Raw genomic sequence first — 16,641 nt, forward strand, 5'->3', positions numbered from 1 at the left:
GATTCCAGCCCTAGCGACAGTAAATTCAGCCTTCAGCCAATCATCAGCACCAATGTTTTCAGATTTCAGCCTGTTTCCATCATCATCATCAGCACCCTTGACATCGACCATAGCAGATCGGCCCATAGCCTCGTTAAGTTGCAGTTTTCCCAAGCGTTTTGCATTTTCAACCCTTAGCCTCGCAGATTTAAGCATCAGTAGGAAGATCCCATCAGCATCTCAACATCTAGGACCATTGTATCAGCATTTGTGCAATCTAAAGCAAATACCTCTCCAACGATAAGAGGGGAGGGCCTTGGAGAGGGGCTTGGGACCCCATCCGGTGTAAAGTCTTCTTCTCTCTCTATCACTCACAGCATCTTCACTCACTACCACACCTCTTTCTAGTCTATTGCACATCTCTCACATGAAGAAAAAGGAACTCTTTCATGCAGTAAAAGGAACCTTGAGTACGCACTGAGCACTCATCTTGAGCATTCACCATAAATCACTTCCGCTGCACATTGCACTCACGGAGGCAGTAACCATTTTATGGTGCAGATGGCCAAGGAGCAGCCACAGATTCTAGAAACGGTCACTCAAGGGGACCACCACCATAGGAATCTTTCCCTACAGGGTATGATAACCCAGAAAATTTGTCTTGGATGAAGGACTTGAAGCCCCCAGCCTACGAAGGTGAAGATTGGAACGCAACAAAAAGACATAGTTAATATATTCTTGCATAAATGGACCGACACTCACCATCTTAATCCACACCAAATACTGCACGTCTTAGAGAGACGACTTAAGCTTTGCAAGGAGGCATACAAGTGATGGGTGGCTATCCCACCAGCAAGAGAACCCAAGACGTAGGTGCAATTTCAGCATATCTTTTGGAAAGAATTTTTGCCATACAATGAAGCAGATAAGAATTGGAAGGCATGGGACAACTGTTACATACACAATTCTTCTCTAACAAGTTACATCAAGTATCGTGAGATTATTCTAAGCTGGATGGGATAGACGAGTTCCAGAAAGTTCGAGGCTTTCTCCATCCTTATATCAAGGCTTCCATTACTCATTTGCATCCATGGACTCATTCATAGAAATTATGCAGGTCAGCTAGAAGCCGCTGTCTGAACTTCAATGTATTTATAATGCACAATTGTATTAGCATCTCTACCCCTTTCATCAAGATATAGACATATTATCCCAAAGTTTTCTACGACAAACATAGAGAAAAACCTGCTCAACTGACTTGAGTGAGTAGACAGACTTTAACAAGCCTTCAAACCATTACCCTTGCTCAGATGCCCCTTTCCTCACATTCAACAATTCTCTCTGGTCTCACCTACTCAAGTCCTAAAGTTTCGACACAGAATACCCAGTAAGTTTAAGAAAAATAGAGAGTTGGCTTCAAGCTAAACTTTGAAGAACTTTCAAGAACAGATCTCATCAAACATTTGATTTTCATAAACTTTACAAAACAAGCTACCATAAGAAAATATACCAAAAAGATTCTAAAGAGGAGGATTTTTAGCCACCTTCCAGCTCAAAGACTTGTCCATTGTGCCTGCCGCATATGCCTCCAGGCCAGAGCCTTTTGACTGCAAGATAGATACATATACAACTAAGTAACAGACAGCGAGAAATATCTCACCTATATAGAGTGACCATTAGACAGAGTTCTGGTGTGATCAAGCTCTAGAGCAATATAATGAAATGGAACATTCAGTGGCAGGCCATATATAGAGTGACCATTAGACAGAGTTCTGGTGTGATTAAGCTCTAGAGCAATATATGAAGTGGAACATTCAGGGGCAGGCCATGGTGTACCTTAGCTATTCTGATCCAATGCTGATCATTTGGATGGCCCAAAATAAGGATACAAGCTGGGATCAGGATTCCAACAACCACACATACACAGCTTGGAAAAAAAGAAGTTCAAGAGCACAATGCAGTGTAATACTTGATGTCAATGTGCACGATAAGATAGCCCTTGAGTGTAGGGCCGTCTTGATTGTGTTCACACACATCACTCTGTAATAGGATAAGAGGTCTCCCCAGACCAGTGATGCAATGAACATAAACTGGTACTCATAAATGAGTGTGCCAGTCTCAATGGGAGTAAGCCCAAAGCTTTGCAAAAATACAAAGCGAAGCCATTGTGAAAATGTATGCATGTGTGTAGGTACAGACACAGAGACATGTAAGCAAATTTTATGTGCGCGCATGCGCATGCGTGCAAGAATTACCAAAAAACTCTGTGCGCACGCGTGAATGTGTGTGTGAATGTGTGCGTGTGTTATAAAATGGGTATATTTAAGAGGCTAATGTTCGATTCTAGTGTCCTCCATGGCCAAGTGTTGCAGGACCTAGTGTTCAAAATGTTATGCTAGTAAATTTTGGCTCAAACTCATACATATATTCATACATCCATATACACTTTTTAATATAGAGACGCAGCTACAAGCTCGTGCGCGCACACGTACATACAATATATTATGTGCTTGTGTGTTTGTATATGTATGTACATGTATGCAACGTGCACACACATACACATGAACAAGCACACATTGAGCAAGTGAAGTTTAAGCTAGTAAATTTTGGCTCAAACTCATACATACATTCATACATTCATATACACTTATAAACATAGAAACGCAGCTGCAAGCGCGCGCGCACACGCACACACATACAATATATTATGTGCTTGTGTGTTTGCATATGTATGTATGTGTATGCTCGTGCACACACACAATCACACAAACAAGCACACATTGAGCGAGTGAATTATATGTAAATCTGGTTTTTGTAAGAAGGTTGATCACCTTATCCAATTGCACGGACAACAATCCATCAAGGTTCTTCATAGTCACATTGGGTGGCAATGTGAATCTGCAATAAAGTTAGCCTGTTAAATGTATCAAGCTGTATACCAGATAATGCCAAAGTAAAATTAAATAAAATTCAATAGCATACAACCTGTTTCTTATGTCTGCCTCTCTACGTCCAAGTCTGGGGGTGTCCCCTGTGAGTACAATTGCTTTGTAGCCAGCCTTCTCCGCTCGTAGCACCAGTGTTTCAGCTATTTTTCTGTCCTTATACACCTGAACCAAAGCAAACCTGTTGCTATGAGCATGAACAGCACAAACAGAAACATAGAACAAAGCTCTTCCATGCTAACCAATTATTCTAGAGATTCTTCATTTAGAAGGGCCTGCAGGCTGCCGTGTGTCCTCAAGTTTTACTCAGTAACCCGCCTCATATCCAAGAAGCCCAGCATTGGTGTAACACACATAATAAACCTATAGAATGTCCTCCCCAACAAAATCCTAGAGGCCTTTTGGTAGCCAAAAGGCATATGACGCAAGCAACTTCCTTAAAACTAGGGAAAATTACCAAAATACCCCTCTAATTTCCAAATACCCCTCAAAGTTCAAGAATTCCCAAAATACCCCCAATATTTTGTCATAAATTCCCAAAATGCCCTTCAAATTTTCCAAAATTCCCAAAATAGTTGTGAGATTAAATTTCTCCAAAGATTAAAAAATCTGTAGCTTTTCATAAGAAGAATAATTGTCTATCAATACAAGGTGCTAAAACTAGAATATGGGTAATGTAGGCTTTGGAGATGAATTGCTTCATTATTTTTTTACATAGTTGCCTTATTTTGAGAGGTAATTTGTGACAAATTACATGCTAAGCACTCAAAAAAGGATCTTAATTGAGGGGTGTTTTGGTAATTTTCCCTTAAAACTACAAAAGGACCTTTGAAATGTCAAAGCCCCATTGCCTCAATACATATGAGCCCAAGTATGTCAAAAAGTGAGGAGACTCCAGGAAAGAAGGGGATTTTTTTTTTGGGGTGGGCGGGGAGGGGGGAGGAGGTTTCCAAAGACAGGTAATGAGGAGGAGTTGACAACAAGAAGAAAAGGAGAACTGGCAATGGTTGTGAAGGCTGGGTAAGGAGAGAACACATGGACTGCTGGAGGGCTGGAGTTGCTCTGACAGCAGACAGCAAGGGCAGGAGTGAGGTAAACATGGGAGCAGGAAGCAGCAACAAGAAGCTCCTGCAGAGTATATATTTGAATTAACTACTGTAAAAGATCTCAAAACTCACCTTTAAGGAACTCATTTATTTCAAAGTCAACCATGAATAATAATTTGAACAATATGAAAATCTTCAGAAGATTGACAGGAGTCTTACATAAAGCTGAAAAAATTTCACGCCACAACCAGCTTCTGCAACTTCCTCTAGACTGAAGGATGAGGAAAATGAAAGGGCCTGCAACACAGAAATGCCACTGCATTAAACCAGCAAGTAGACACCTGTACACCATCTGCATTTAGTTTGTCTTGAACAATTTCACAACCCTCTTTTTATTAAAAAAAACCCGAGCAAGCCTCGAGTCACGACCCTCTGCAACCAAACCAATCTAAAGACAAGCGCTGAAAATGCCATAGTCAAGATTGACGAGCCTCCACCAAAAGGAAACCCTGAACAGTCCAGAACCATTGAATTGGTCCAAAATAATCACAAAGCTCATTACATTGGACTACCAGACAACAAAAGGACTTCGCCTTACCACAAACTTTACTACATCAGAGCGTTGGGCACCGGGCGGCTGGGGGGGGGGGGGGGGGGGGGGGGGGGGGGGGGTTTTGTCGGGTTGTTTTGTTGTTGCCCTTGGCTGGGAATGACAAGACTTAAATGCAGAAAATCAACAAGACTACATTCTACAAAGAGACATACTCTCGGTAATCATTGAGGTAAAGGAGAAGCAAGCAAAGATTAGTTACTTTGAAGTCTTCATAGGGGACGTCAGTGGATAGCAGATGAGCTGGCCCCACTTCAACTCAAGAATAGATTGGCATAACCCATGAAAGTCACAGATGCCAGGATGAAAAGAAAATGGGCAGTCTATAGAACAGGGAGCTGACCCCACTTCAATTCAAGAATAGATCAGCATAACCAATGAAAGTCAGAGATGCCAGGAAGAAAAGAAAATGGGCAGTCTATAGAACAGGGAAGGCTATTAAAGATTTCTGCACTACACCCCAAGAAAATGAGTAATAACACTTTGTTTGTAATATCATGACATCTCTTTTCTCTTGTTTATCAAGGGCGCCTATAAAAAGAGCCCCAAGGGCATGTGAGTGGGCTCACACCAAACAATTATAACCACAATGATTCATCAATATAAAAAGAAATACCGCGAAGGACGCCTGTTGAGGGGCCAATCTCTTTGAGTGGGAAACTCCGCCCCACTTTTGTGTCAATCTTCACACAATATTCTCAAAGAGGAGAAGGTAGTCCACGGGTGTGTTTTGTCACATTGATTGGCCAAGGTACCTGTCATGTGACACATCCAACCCTATGTGTCCGTGGACAAGCTACAACAGGACAAGGGTTCAGTTCAGTCAAGTCAGTCTAGAATAGAAAGTGATCTGGAACTTTCTTGAGTCTGTTCGCAGACCGTGCATATCCAGACACTTAGATTAGATGCATATCCTCTGGTTGCACACAGCATGACCATCAGATTCCAGTTAGATCCCATCATTAGCATTTTTACAGTGCATAGACCTATTTTCCCTATTTTTGACATTTTTCACTTATTATTTGTAAGTGACTTTTGTTGGGAACTAGGTAGGGCAATTTTGCTAATAATATATAAGCAAACCAGAGTTAGCACTTTCTGGCAAAAGAGGCAGCAGGAGCACCTTGCTCAACAGGCAACTTCTCAGTAGGACCAGAACAACATGGCCTAGCGTTTTTGCAACAGCATCAAGCTAGCGTTTTTGCAAGACAGATCAGCCTTGGCGTTTTTGCATTGCAGAGCAGCTTCGGCATTAGCAGACACAGCAGATCCACTTCACGACAGCAGATCAGCCCTAGCGTTAGTGGATTTCCTCCAGCAGCAGATTTACAACCCTAGAGTTAGCAGATTTCCTTCAGCGTTTTGCAGATTCACCGCGACGGAACATCAGATAGCATCAGCGTTTTCAGTTTTCAGCAGTCAGTACCCGCAGTAGAACCCCCGAACCTCGCAGATCTCACCTTCCCGCAGCATATCCTCGCCGCACGGTCAGATCCCGCGTAGTTTGCAAATTCAGCCCGGAAAACACAGATTTCAGCATCTGTGTTATCAGCGCGTCGTCGTTGCATCGTCGCCATCGACATCGTCACCGACATAGAGTCAGAATTCAGCAGATAAAGATTTGCAGATTTCAGCCATTAGCATTTTCAGATTCCAGCCCGTCTCCTCGTCATCGACATCGTCGGCAAGTCTAAGCATTGTAGAGATTTGTGCAATCAATAGTAGACCGCTCTCGCCATAGAGAGTGGGGCCTTCGGAGGAGGGTTTGACAACATTCTCGTGTCGTATTCTTCTCTCTCTATCTCTCAGTCTCAGTACCTTCATTCAGAGTGTTCACCACTTTGTTTATGTCCATTACACTCTCTCACTAAAGGAACGGAAGGCTCTTCCTTCCGTAAGTAAAAGGAACTCTTGAGCACAGTTCGGAGCACTCATCTTGAGCAAAGTTCAACATTCACTTCCGTTGCACCTTACATTGGTACCAGAGCTTTGGTAGTGTTCTGTATCACTCAAGGAAAGAACCACAAGAACCACATAAATTTTTTTCGCTTGTTGAGGTCGCACGTAACCAAAGTCCTCTTGGGTGTGTCGATTCCTAATCGTGTTTTTGAAGAGTGACAGGAAACCCAAGAAAGAAGGCTTGTCCAGCCTCCCCTTGTGCCTCTTTTCACTCATTGAGATCGGACCGTGCACTTAGCGGCCGGCCAATCGACGTGAGGAGGGAAAAAGCAACCTTGGTGTGAGCGCAAGGCCGCCAAGGGGTGTGCCCGCGGAAAAGAGCAGAACTCGGGTGAAGAGAAGATCCTTCTCTAGCACACATTGCAAGTAAAAGAAAAACCTCAAGACCCGCAAGAACCTCAAGAACTCAAGAACCCCAAGAACCAAGGCCACCAGGAACCCAAGTTCCTAGTGAACTTAAGAACCCAAGAACCCACAAGAACCCAAGACTTCAGTGGATGGTCATCACTCAAAGCGGAATGGATACTTCGCTTGGAGGTGATGAGCATGAGAGAGGTGAAGAAGAATTTTCCCCACCAGGAGGTTTTTCCAACCCTCCCCCTTCCCCATCTACGACAAGGATTGCACTAACTCCTACGGCAGCTTTCGGCAAGATGATGATAAACAAAAGTTAGAACGCAAAGTAAGAAATGCAGGATGAAAAGCTGAAATAGAGCGTGCACACGAAGAAAGAATGGCAGCCATAGATCGTGAGAACAAAGCAAGACGAGCAGAATTTGATCGCGAGAACAAAGCAAAAACAGAAAAGAGCGACCAACACATGAAAGAGTTCTTGCGACTCTTTTCTATTGTACAGACGCAGTTTGAACAGAATCAGGAGGAGGAGACTCTCTCCATCCCTTCTTCTCCAAAGCATGACACAGGATTTGCATGATGATTTGAATGACAAGCATGATGATCAAGATGTGATTTCTCACAAGCATGATGATTTGCATGATGATCAAGATGTGATTTCTCACAAGCATGATGCTTTGTATGATCAAGACGTGATTGTTCACAAGGATGATGTGTTAGTTGATACTTTTTCTAGCAAAGCTAACCTCGTTGTAGATTCGATCAATCACGAAGAACCGATCTTGGCTCTCGAGTCGAGGTCCAAAGAACCCCCTCAGGAAGAACCGATCTTGGCTCTCGAGCCTAGGTCCAAAGAACCCTTACAGGAAGTACTATGTGTTCGCATGATTAGTCAGCACGCATTGTTCGAGTGTTTTATTCGTAATCGTTTCCTGTATTTTAGTCAGCATCTTTATGTGATTCCTTTCCATAGGCATGTCATATTGTACGTTGAGCACGTTTCACTCATGGATGAGCACGGATGTATGCGGATTATTCATGAAAAGCTGAAAAGTATGCATTCAAGGAAGTCACATTCCTTGTCTCTTCCTTGGCACGACACAATTGTAGAACGAGCACAAGAAAGTATGAGCACCAAGCATGAACATTTCCGTTGTGAATTGCTACAGTTGATTGATTTAGATCAGCCAGACACTATTCGATCTCATTGTTTGAATGTGTGTGGTGAACGGTTTGGCACTTCGTCTATTTGTTCATTTACATTGCATGCACAATCTTTTAGGAAGACAAGATTTTTTCCAATCACTTTACATGGAATAGGTATGTTCATGGTTTTGTGTTGGAAGTGGTTTCAAGAATTTTCAGCCATAAAGATTCTTGAAGAAGGTGGACCTACGTCCATAGACCAAGTTGAAGCATTAAAGAAGCTACCAATGACTATGTGTCGTTTTCCGCGCGGCCCAAAGAAGCAAGCATTGCAGACCTTTATGAAGTTCAAGTATCGCATGACCCACACCTCAGAGTGGGCCGGCGAAGAGTCCTCTCAAGGATTCCAGATGTTGTTGGCGATCTCCCTCAACGCCATACAGTTCGGTACCAATACCTCACTTTGAAAAGGAGGGGATGTCACGTGACACATCCAACCCTATGTGTCCGTGGACAAGCTACAACATGACAAGGGTTCAGTTCAGTCAAGTCACTCTAGAATAGGAAGTGATATGGCACTTTCGTGAGTCTATTCGCAGACCGTGCATGTCCAGACACTTAGATTAAATGCATATCCTCTGGTTGCACACAGCATGACCATCAGATTCCAGTCAGATCCCATCAGTAGCATTTTTACAGTGCATACACCTATTTTTCCTATTTTTGACATTTTTCACTTATTATCTTTAAGTGACTTTTGTTGGGAACTAGGTAGGGCAATTTTGCTAAGATAATATATAAGCAAACCAGAGTTAGCACTTTCTGGCAGAAGAGGCAGCAGGAGCACCTTGCTCTACAGGCAACTTCTCAGTAGGACCAAAACAACATGGCCTAGCGTTTTTGCAACAGCATCAAGCGGGCGTTTTTGCATTGCAGTGCAGCTTCGGCATTAGCAGACACAACAGATCCACTTGACGACAGCAGCTCAGCCCTAGCGTTAGTGGATTTCCTCCAGCAGCAGATTTTCAGCCCTAGCGTTTTTGCATCTGCAAGACACTTCAGCGTTTTGCAGATTCACCACGATAGAACATCATATAGCATCAGCGTTTTCAGTTTTCAGCAGTCAGTACCCGCAGTAGAACCCCCGAACCTCGCAGATCTCACATTCCCGCAGCATATCCTCGCCGCACGGTCAGATCCCGCGTAGTTTGCAAATTCAGCCCGGAAAACGCAGATTTCAGCATCTGCGTTATCAGCGCGTCGTCGTTGCATCGTCGCCATCGACATCGTCACCGACATAGAGTCAGAATTCAGCAGATAAAGATTTGCAGATTTCAGCCATTAGCATTTTCAGATTTCAGGCCGTCTCCTCGTCATCGACATCGTCGGCAAGTCTAAGCATTGTAGAGATTTGTGCAATCAATAGTAGACCGCTCTCGCCATAGAGAGTGGGGCCTTCGGAGGAGGGTTTGACAACATTCTCGTGTTGTATTCTTCTCTCTCTATCTCTCAGTTTCAGTACCTTCATTCAGAGTGTTCACCACTTTGTTTATGTCCATTACACTCTCTCACTAAAGGAACGGAAGGCTCTTCCTTCCGTAAGTAAAAGGAACTCTTGAGCACAGTTCGGAGCACTCATCTTGAGCAAAGTTCAACATTCACTTCCGTTGCACCTTACAGTACCAGCTTTGAAAAGTAAAGACGGTAAGTAGGCATAACAAAATTTCTGGTTGTAGTCGTCCAATGTCTTTCGGACATGGTTAATTGGGTCCAAAGAAAACGAATGTTGAGCTCAAATAGCGCAATGAGATAATTGTTGGCAAAGGTTATTTCAAATAGCTGCAATGTCTTCGTGCATCAGAACGAGCAAATTTCCTACAAGAATCGCAATCTCTTCCCTGAAGAAATGGACCTGCCGTTTCCCACTGTTCCGTTTCTAGAAAAACAGCATTTCTGACCCTTTTTTCTTTTTTTTGGGGGGGGGAGTAAAAAATCTGCATGTCACTTTTTATTCTCAACAATTATCTATTAGGCTTAGCATCATTTTTCACACTTGCATTCGTTTGTACACAAACTCTGCACTCTGTGCATATTGCTCTCTCTTCTCTCACCAAGGTTAAATGGGCACTTGGAATGAGTCTTGTGGCTTCTTTACACACTTATGTGGCTTCTGGACATTTTGGGTGGTTCTGTAGGTGGCTATGTATGTTTAAGTCCTATAATAATTTGTACACTTATTTATTTTTTTTATTAAAAGAAACGCCATTTCAGTATGGTTTCGAAACTCCAAAACTCAACTTTTTCCGCTTCCGTTTCTGCTGTTTTCGTTTCTTGTGATGACAATTCGAGCAATCAAGGCATTCCATCATTGCAAGGTACCGGCTGATAGTGTTTCTCAAAACTCATTGGAGGTACTAAAATATCACTCACAGAGGGCCTTGGACTATGCTTGTCGAGAGGAAAGCAAAGGCAACATCCTGCCATGTCTTTGGTCCTCGGAAAGCACAATCCACGTCCTTGAAAAAAGAAGGAACTGCAATCATCTTTGATTCTTTAGTAAAGTTTCCGGATGAGAGGCATTTGAGATTAGACGCACTTGTAGTATCTCAGCTCCTATGGTATTACTATTACAACATAATAGGCCGGTGGAGTCTGAATCAGAGAATTCAACTAGTGCTACCCAAATACTCTTTGCCCACAAAATGGGATATGCTATGGGCACTACCCTATCAACCAAAGTGCTCTTTGTTGAGGATCCTCCAAGGTATCCATGAACCTGTTGTGGATCCGCAAGAAAGATCTTGCCAAATCCAATTCCTGTGTGAAACAAAAGCAGAGAGCCATGGGTCTATTAAGCTCTCCTATGTTTTGAAATTTATCCTCCATCTGCACAAAACTAACAATAGCATCCGCCAAGATCTCAGTTGGAACCTTTTTTGTATTAAGCATTTTAGATGATCTTGTCTTGGAAGAGTTGATGACCCAAGAAGTCCCCAAATCGTCATAAGGGACTCTCCACTTTCTGATTATTATTGTGTGATCATGATTATGTTCCATGCTGAGTACATCTAAATGTCTAAGCCTTCTATCATGTTCTTGCTTACACAGCTCCCGGCAACTACTCAGGCTGTCATTATATCTTCTCTCTTATTTTGGTCACTTGCTCATGATCCCTTTCCTGGACCATAAACTAACATACCCAGTGTCTGCTTCTTGCAGAGAACATACCATTATAGTCCCCATTGATGCTGCTGCTCTTGCTGTGGCTAATTCACCTAACAGGAAAAACAGCCAAAAAGGTGGTTAAATGCATGCGCTCTGGAGCTGGTGTAACGAGAGGTACAGAAATAGCTCACAGCTGTTTAATAACAAATTAATCTCCTGTATCAAACACGACACATGTGGAGTAAAAACACCAACACAAAACACCTCAACAGGATACATGGAGCCACCTTCAGGATGTGCCAGTCTATGTAATGAGGTTGGAGCAACCATGATTGGCATGGGGACTTTGAAACCCAAAATGGAAGTGGATATATCAACTTTGCTCACGTCCACCAAAACGCGTGGACGCAACCTACAACATGAAGGGATTACAGCAAAGCACCGTAAAAAGAATCGTGTGCGTGCATGTGCATGCTCTGTGTGTGTGTGTGTGTGTGTGTGTGTGTGTGTGTGTGTGTGTGTGTGCGCGCGCGCGCGTGCGCGCAATCTGGATGAAGTACAAATTTGGAGCATGCTCTTAAATGAATGGACCTGATGGTGGAGAAGGCAGTCGTGTTGTGTTGAAGGGTCCATTGGTCTTCGGCACCACCAGCATAGAAGTCGTAGACCATTTTGGGTAGCCTCTGCTTGGCTAGCGCCTCGTACTCTCCCACATTCACAACCAGTTCAGACGAGCTCATCTCCATGTCTGCTAAATTAACCATCGCTGCTCGGGAGTAGTGAACTAGACTGCTCAATGGAAATGAAAAGTAAGGGTGGAGAGGAGACGTGTAAATTCAAGCGATCTTGTAAATTCAGAAAAAGAAACCAGAACTTGGTGTGTGGTAATCTCTAAGCCCATTTGTAAAGCTATTAATTACATTTTTCATTGTTGGTTATCAACCCAAGGGTGCAAGTGATACACATTTTGGAAAGGAAATGAGGAGGAGAATCTTGGTAGATCTTCTTGAACAACGTTGAAGATTTTAGTTCATAGTGCCAGTCTGCATGAAAGCACTCTCTCTCTCTCTCTCTCTCTCTCTCTCTCTCTCTCTCTCGCGTGCGCAGGGGTTGCTATCAAAGAGGTTGTTCACGTCTCTCTCTCCCCTCTCGACTTTTGCTATCAGAGAGATCGTTCGCGTCTCTCTCTCTCTCTCTCTCTCTCTCTCTCTCTCTCTCTCTCTCTCTCTCTCTCTCTCTGCAAAGCCTGTTTGCACACGCGACCTCTGGAGGGGTTGCCTTGTTGGGTAGCATGAGGGAGGACGCATGGCTATAGTGGGGAGGGTGCAGAGCAGGGCGTCAAAGCGTACTAGGTGCAAGAGGAGGGCGGTTGTGTAGAGAGAGGGGGAGAACGTCCCGACGGGGTGCTGTGGGGAGGGAATATTCTTGTTTAATAAATTTCTTTAAAGTGTAGCCAGTAGTAGGAGCGAGTAGAGTACACACCAGATTTCATTCATCCAAAAAATAACGACCTACAGCACCTTAAAATACTGCCAACTAGCCCAAATATTTATTGTCGGCATAGAGAATATACAACCTTTAGAGAAGTGTGAGAGTAAATCTTTATCAAGACCCAGTAGAAGGCCCAAGAGAAGATAAAAACTAAAGCCAAGGGACCCAGTAAAGTTTTAACCATATCCAATAATCCAGAGGGCCCAACACTTACTTTTCGCAGCAATTATCCAAAAAGTAATCGTAATTGTGAAGACAAATATCAAGAACAAGCACAAAAAAGAGGCATCAAGTAAGCCCTTCTTCATAAGTGTGTCCAAAACAACTAGGTTCAAAGAAAATCCTAGAGCAAAGCATATGTTGCAATATAGCCAAGGATCAATAGGTAAAAATTTCCCTATAAAGATAGGTTTTAAGGAAGTGAAAGGCCAGAGATATAGTGTGCATTATGAGACCCATAAGACTATCAAGACTATTTTATGATAGCTTAAGCTGGTCAAAAATTATCTTATCCAAGTGGGAGAGCTTGTTTTGTGCAAGGAGATCTTCACATATTGTCGTAAAATCTAATATCTAACTAACCCAATTGATTTTCTCATATTAAATTGATCATTTAATGTGGGAGAATAAACGGGAACAAGAGTTAGAATGTAGACATGTGCTTATGGATCTATCTCAACATGAGGCCAAAGTCAATGGGTCCAAATGCTAGATGGTATGTCAAAGAGCAATGCTAGCTAATGTAGCTTGAAAGACCTTAGGGTTAGCTTCATTAAAAACCTCCAAAGGTTAGTGTTAAAAGTCCTTAGACCTAAGACGTTAAGCAACTTAGAACTATGCTTGAGGTGGGAACCCGGCCCAAGCTTGAGGTGCTTGTCGTACTTGTTGACTAAGGTGCTTGTCGTTCTTGTTGACTAAGGTGCTTGAAGTGCTTCATGACTAAGGTTCTTAAGGTGCTTCGTGACTAAGGTACTTGAGGGGCTTAAGGTGTTCCAGAAGTCAACAAGGATTCCTACATATGGGGGGATGAGCCCTACAATTAGAGGCATGAGAGAGAGACACACACACTCACTCACTCAAGGCAAACCTCTAAAGAGGCAACAAGGACACATGTCAAGCTCCTCTCCATGTTGCCCTCATAAGGTGCCTAAAGCCTATTGGTTAGCCTCTAAAGGGGTCCAATAAGCTTTTAGATAATTAAATTAACTGTTTAAAGCATTTATGAAGCCCTCTCTCTCAAAGGGGTAAGAAGGACAATGCTAGCATTGTTGCTTGATACGAGTAAAGCATGTGATTGGCTAGGCTTGTGGGGATCCAATCAATTTCATTCTTGAGCTACAAGGAGGGGTCGACCAAGGCAAGTTGGGGGTGTGCTTGGGGGGTATACTCTCTCTCACACACACTCACATGTGCTCATTCTCACTTGGTGAAAGTGCAAGGACTCCATCTCCTTCTCCAAGCTTGTTGAGAAGCTGAGAGCCTACACCAACACTCTTGGCTATGGAATGCAAATCCAACCAAGAGCCATGCCTCAATGCTAAAGCTTTCCATCTTCTCCATCTTCATTATTATGCTATTATGCCACTACAACAAAAAAAGGTGCCATCGACGCATATATCGACGCACCGCGTCGATATCTACGTCCCTGTGAATCTGTTGCTATTTGTGTCGATATCTACGTGGAAAGGCTTTATTTGTGACGCGGATATGGACGCAGTTATAGACGGATATAGCGACGCAGATATGGACGGATATATAGACGCATATATCGACGACCATAAAAGAAAAAAAAATTCTTGGGCAGAGGGCAGGTAGCCTGGCCTGTGCCCAGTGAAAAGATGGACACAGCCACCACAGCCAGACTTCCTGCCCTCTGCCCAAGAAAGCGAGCAGCACCAAAATCAATCGTGCTCCCGCAGAAATTTCGGCAGAGTTCCCTTCGTTTTTACATAAACTTTTCAAAAAAAAAAAATCATGTATACGCCTCCTACATGCTATCCATGTAGGATCTCACATGAGATTTAAAGCCAATGACCATAACGAACCATAACCATAACTTAAAAGCATAACCATAACAAACCATAACCATAACTTAAAAGCATAACCATAACAAACCATAACCATAACTTAAAACCATAACCGACCAATATAACCACTTTGATCATAACTAGAAACAAAATTAACAATAACCATAAGCATAACCATAAACAAAACCTGAACCATAACTATGTCTATACAAGAATAGAAGAAATAACCATGTCTATACAATGACAATGACAATAACCATGAGGTCAGGAAAACAATAACTGTCTGAACAATAATCATAACCATATATATATGTCTATACAAAAGAAGACACAAAATCATGTCTGTGTCTCACAAAGCATATATATGAAATCCGGTCCACTAATGACTAGGCGTCACAACCTGCACATAGGACAACTCACAAAATTAGTATTGATATTACTTCACATATACTTACTTAATTAAATCAACTCACACATATTAACGTCTCACCTCAAGCGATCAGCGAGACTATAAGGCCGCCGAGTCTACGGGCTCTCCTGAAGCATCAAGATCATTCAATACTTCATAGATATCTCTGCGATATCCATCTGACTCCTCCTGACGTGTCGGGGCTCGATGCATCGCAAGATTCTTCATTTATACAAAAATGAGAGTAATAATACATGATTCATCACGTTTTAAAAAATGCCATAGTTAAGATTGGATTAGAAACTCATAAACTCATAGCGAAAGGTGTCGAAGCCTCCGCTGCCAAGATGAGATGTCCCCCTGGTCATCTGTTGTATCTGCACGGCCTCACGCCGCTGTCTGAACCACGTGGCCACTGTCCGCTCATCCTCCCTGATCGTAGCCACGTCTCGTGTGGGATGCCCGAAGGCTTCGGCGAGCCGGTCCTGAAAGCCTTCCGAGCTGCATCTCGTCGATGTTTCACGGTGTCCCGTGCAACACCCTTGATCCACCTCCTCGGAACAACGTCAGAACCCGGAGCAGGCTGGTACTCTCTCAGGATGGTCTCCACTATGTAAGTGACTTTGTCCTTTTCCTGTTGATCCCAATACGTTAGAATGCTGGTAAAAAACTATAGCTTCGCGAGCTGGCGAATCCGTTGTCTCATCTCAGTCCCGACTCTATCCATGTCAACAGAACCATCTGACCGTACACTATAGAGCTTGGAGGCACTAGGATCGTGTGCCCCCCAAGGTGTCCGAGGTGTGCCAAGAGGTGTGTCGAGAGGTGTGCCCTTCTTGATATCAAGCTTAATATCAAATAACCCTTCTTGATGACAAGCCACGGCAGGAGGTTGTAATTGATAAGGCACATAGGCCAAGTGCTCCATGACGAGCTTCTCAAGCCAAATGGATTGACTCCATCCATTGCCATGCCTAAACGCAAATTGCGTGGTTCACTCTTAAAATGTGGCCAGGTATCTTCAATGTGCCTCCAGGCCTTTGAATCAGCAGGCACCCTAAATGTTGCGTCAGTGGATCTATTCGTAGAATGCCACCACATCAACTTTGCAATGGAACCACAACGAAACATGCTTTTTATCCTAGGAATAATAGGGAAATGCCGCAACACTTTAGCTGGCACTGTCTCGCCAACTGCATCTTGTTTGTAGCGCATTGCTCCGCACTTAGGACACGACAGACAATCTGCGAATTCATTGCGAAAAGAATGCAATCATTTGGACATGCATGAATCTTGTTGTAGTCCAAGCCAACTGAGGTCAATAGTTGCTTTGCGTCTGGCCTAGAGGGGGGCATTTCATTGCTAGCCGGGAGCAGTTGCTCCCGCAACAACCTGTTTAAGCCACATTAAATTAAAAAGCTCTCCAAGCACGTCACCGTTGCAATCAAAAAATCTCTTTTGTTAATTATGTACCTAAACAAAGCAGTGACGCTTGCATCTGACCACCCGT

General features: G+C 43.2%; 1 protein-coding gene across 1 annotated transcript in view; it reads right to left on the reverse strand.

The window, feature by feature from the left end:
- Positions 1-12,049, reverse strand: part of LOC147439405 (glycolate oxidase 1-like) — a 100,434-nt gene extending 88,385 nt beyond the window's left edge. The window contains exons 1-7 of the mRNA XM_086485258.1: positions 11,796-12,049; positions 11,492-11,616; positions 11,268-11,314; positions 4,190-4,267; positions 2,965-3,089; positions 2,811-2,877; positions 1,524-1,586 (exon numbers count right to left, since the gene is read on the reverse strand). Of these exons, the coding sequence (XP_086341384.1) occupies positions 1,524-1,586; positions 2,811-2,877; positions 2,965-3,089; positions 4,190-4,267; positions 11,268-11,314; positions 11,492-11,616; positions 11,796-11,968 (678 nt within the window). The 5' untranslated portion in view covers positions 11,969-12,049. The remainder of the gene's footprint in view (positions 1-1,523; positions 1,587-2,810; positions 2,878-2,964; positions 3,090-4,189; positions 4,268-11,267; positions 11,315-11,491; positions 11,617-11,795) is intronic.
- Positions 12,050-16,641: the final 4,592 nt, after the last annotated feature.

This window comes from Adiantum capillus-veneris, chromosome 16 (assembly GCF_014529385.1).
Source record: "Adiantum capillus-veneris isolate H3 chromosome 16, ASM1452938v2, whole genome shotgun sequence".
NCBI classification, from domain to species: Eukaryota; Viridiplantae; Streptophyta; class Polypodiopsida; order Polypodiales; family Pteridaceae; genus Adiantum; species Adiantum capillus-veneris.